This window comes from Tubulanus polymorphus, chromosome 1 (genome assembly GCF_964204645.1).
Source record: "Tubulanus polymorphus chromosome 1, tnTubPoly1.2, whole genome shotgun sequence".
NCBI lineage: Eukaryota > Metazoa > Nemertea > Palaeonemertea > Tubulaniformes > Tubulanidae > Tubulanus > Tubulanus polymorphus.
The window spans coordinates 325,867-328,512 of record NC_134025.1 but is presented as its reverse complement, the minus strand read 5'-3'; the positions used below and the strand labels follow the sequence as shown (position 1 = coordinate 328,512).

Below are 2,646 nucleotides of genomic sequence, written 5' to 3'. Positions count from 1 at the left end.
CAGTAGGGTTAAGAGGGAGCTGATGAATCCCAGTAGGGTTAAGGGGGAGCTGATGTATCCCAGTAGGGTTAAGAGGGAGCTGATGTATCCCAGTAGGGTTAAGGGGGAGCTGATGTATCCCAGTAGGGTTAAGGGGGAGCTGATGTATCCCAGTAGGGTTAAGAGGGAGCTGATGAATCCCAGTAGGGTTAAGAGGGAGCTGATGAATCCTATTTCTCTGCAGGAAAAACTTCATCAACCACAAAAACAAATGAAAAGCTTTTTAAATCAGAATGAAATTGATGAGTAATTTATTCTATTGTACACAACACACTTCGCTACAGAATTCTTTCAGTTAAATTAAACAACGCGTTAAAAATTAGTTCAGTTTTGTTAATGATTTATTTAAGCCCGGACAGCGGCTAATCCTTTCAAATCAGCTATACATTTAGTTACACTCTCCTTCTCCTGAAATATAATAACATCAATAATTAATACTCTACATACACTGTGCCACGTGTCTCAATGGACTCAATGAGGCAGCATTCTGGGGCAGTCACAGCAACATGAATCGCAGTTGGGAAATTTTAAATATTTTGTAATCAGTGACGTGTGATAATCTGAGACAATCAACTCATTGTTACATTGTACACACTGGATGAGATACAGTAACTCAGACAATATGAGGTAGGGGAGGGGTATTTAACTCAATGTGAGGGGGCTAGGGGAGTGGGAAGCTGGGAGGGATTGTGTTACCTGTTGCGGTGAGATATTTTTCACGACATTACTAATGATCCAATCAACCATGTGTTCTTGTTCAAATCTACGTTTAGTTTGTTGTACATCCAGCTGATAATCCTATAACACAAAACACACAACATTCAAAATCAAATCCTCATCTATCCTATCATTCTATAAATAATGATTTCATTTACCAGACGATTTTTCACTTGTTGATGAACATCAGCCAAACGCTGTCTATAAATAGCCTCTAACTGAAGATTCACATTTTCCTGAAATAAAAATATTAACAAACTCTATTTAATGAAACACAAAAGAGAAGGCATCATTTCTCAGAGAGACTAGGATGTCGATTTATAGGAACTCTAAGAAAGAGGCAAAGTGTTAATCAACTGTAGGTAACTAATAAAGTAGAATGCGGGGTGTTGATAAAATAAGGAACACAGAATTCTTACGCGTTTAGCTTCGAATAACATTTTCTGCGCGTCCTGCCTCGCGATATCTTCTTCAGCAACTTGAATCAACTGTTCGTAACCTTTACGAGCTTCTCTGATTGGTCGATAATACAGTTTCTCCTGACGATCCTAAAATTCAAATATAATTCACTCATTTATAATCACTGATCTGTTCTCTGAATACTCGAGTCCACAGAGTCCACTCCTCTATTTACCTCAACTCTTTTATCCAGATAATCAGCGATTGTTTTACCGAATTTCCTGTTCACGATATAAATAGCCGTCCAGAAACTGAGGAACTCAGTGAAACCGTGATCAACGACCCAGATCTCTTTAGACAATAAATATGTCAATAAACCACCTCCAAACAGATACGGCCCTGAAAAACACATTAACCATACAGTCAGTCATCGGATTTATTCACACAGTTCAGGAGTCCTGGGTCCAGAACTGTGGAACTGTGTCTAGAAATGTGGAACTGGTTGCTGAAATGTGGAATTGTGTTCTGGGTTCAGTTTCAGCTCAAATCAGTTCAGTTTGAATTGTGAAGTGTCTAATTGAATGGTTTTTACCTGTGACACCAGTTTTATCATAGAACGCCTGAAACCACGATTCCGGAATGAATCCATATTTTACAGGTGGCGCTTCATCGGGCATTTTATCAACAGGGAAATTCTTCACGTCTCGTTCCGGGCCGTTGTATAATGCGTGCGCTTTCTGTATCTGTGTTTGTTTGGCGACATCCTGTGAGGGTTGATCACTCGCTTGCCTTACAACTGCCGACCTGTCAATCAATCAATCAATCAGTAAAATAGAAAATCAGTATCTTAGAGAATGAAAAGTGTTGTATAAATACTCACAAGCATTGTGGCCTTACTTGTGCCAGTACACCTACAACAATATCAACATACGGAATTATTTATAGAGGCCACCGAATAGAGAAGGGTCAAACCCCGAATCGGGTCAGTCCTGACTTGGGAAGAAGGTCAAATCGGAAGTAAACCAAACCGTCTTCTGTTTGTGGCGTTTAATCTGCTCCATTATCATTTAACCATTCAATAAATACAATTAAATATCAACAATCATTAGAAGTTCAGTTTTATCGATTAAATTAATGATTTATTGTAGTTTTTACCTGGTTTTAAAGCGATTCGCGACAACATTTTCAACCCCTCACTGCACCGGAAGTAGAAACAATATCACGAATGCCACTAGATGGCGCTGTGTTACCTACTGCCGCAATAATTAAATACATCTGATTATCTTTTTCTCATCATTTATGAGTCGCAATTTGTGTCCAATCAATTTCATTAAATCGTTTATTTGTACAAAAAGAAATTTGTTCAATAAAGTGTAGATTGAATTGAAACTCGCGTGCCAGAGCTCATAACCCGGAAGTAAGCAGCGCCAAAACTGAATGATTTGAATAGATAGTGATTACTTTATTGAATTACAAAGTTAGGATTGAAGG

At 38.5% G+C, this 2,646-nt stretch overlaps 1 protein-coding gene across 1 annotated transcript; it reads right to left on the bottom strand.

Moving 5' to 3' along the window:
• Window positions 1–271: 271 nt before the first annotated feature.
• Window positions 272–2,394, bottom strand: LOC141907663 (ATP synthase subunit b, mitochondrial-like). The gene is made up of 8 exons (XM_074797383.1): window positions 2,311–2,394; window positions 2,036–2,066; window positions 1,748–1,959; window positions 1,391–1,554; window positions 1,176–1,304; window positions 915–992; window positions 736–837; window positions 272–447 (listed from the first exon to the last, which is right to left on the bottom strand). Exons 1-8 carry the CDS (start codon window positions 2,336–2,338, stop codon window positions 385–387), a joined length of 807 nt encoding a protein of 268 aa, XP_074653484.1. The 5' UTR covers window positions 2,339–2,394; the 3' UTR covers window positions 272–384.
• Window positions 2,395–2,646: the final 252 nt, after the last annotated feature.

Excerpts from the sequence above, each read along its gene's own strand:
- LOC141907663 (XM_074797383.1), bottom strand. The coding sequence starts at position 2,338 with ATGTTGTCGCGAATCGCTTTAAAACCAG. Across the intron at positions 2,067-2,310 it reads GCGAATCGCTTTAAAACCAG|GTGTACTGGCACAAGTAAGG; the intron begins GTAAAAACTACA and ends ATATTGTTGTAG. Across the intron at positions 838-914 it reads AACAAGTGAAAAATCGTCTG|GATTATCAGCTGGATGTACA; the intron begins GTAAATGAAATC and ends TTTGTGTTATAG.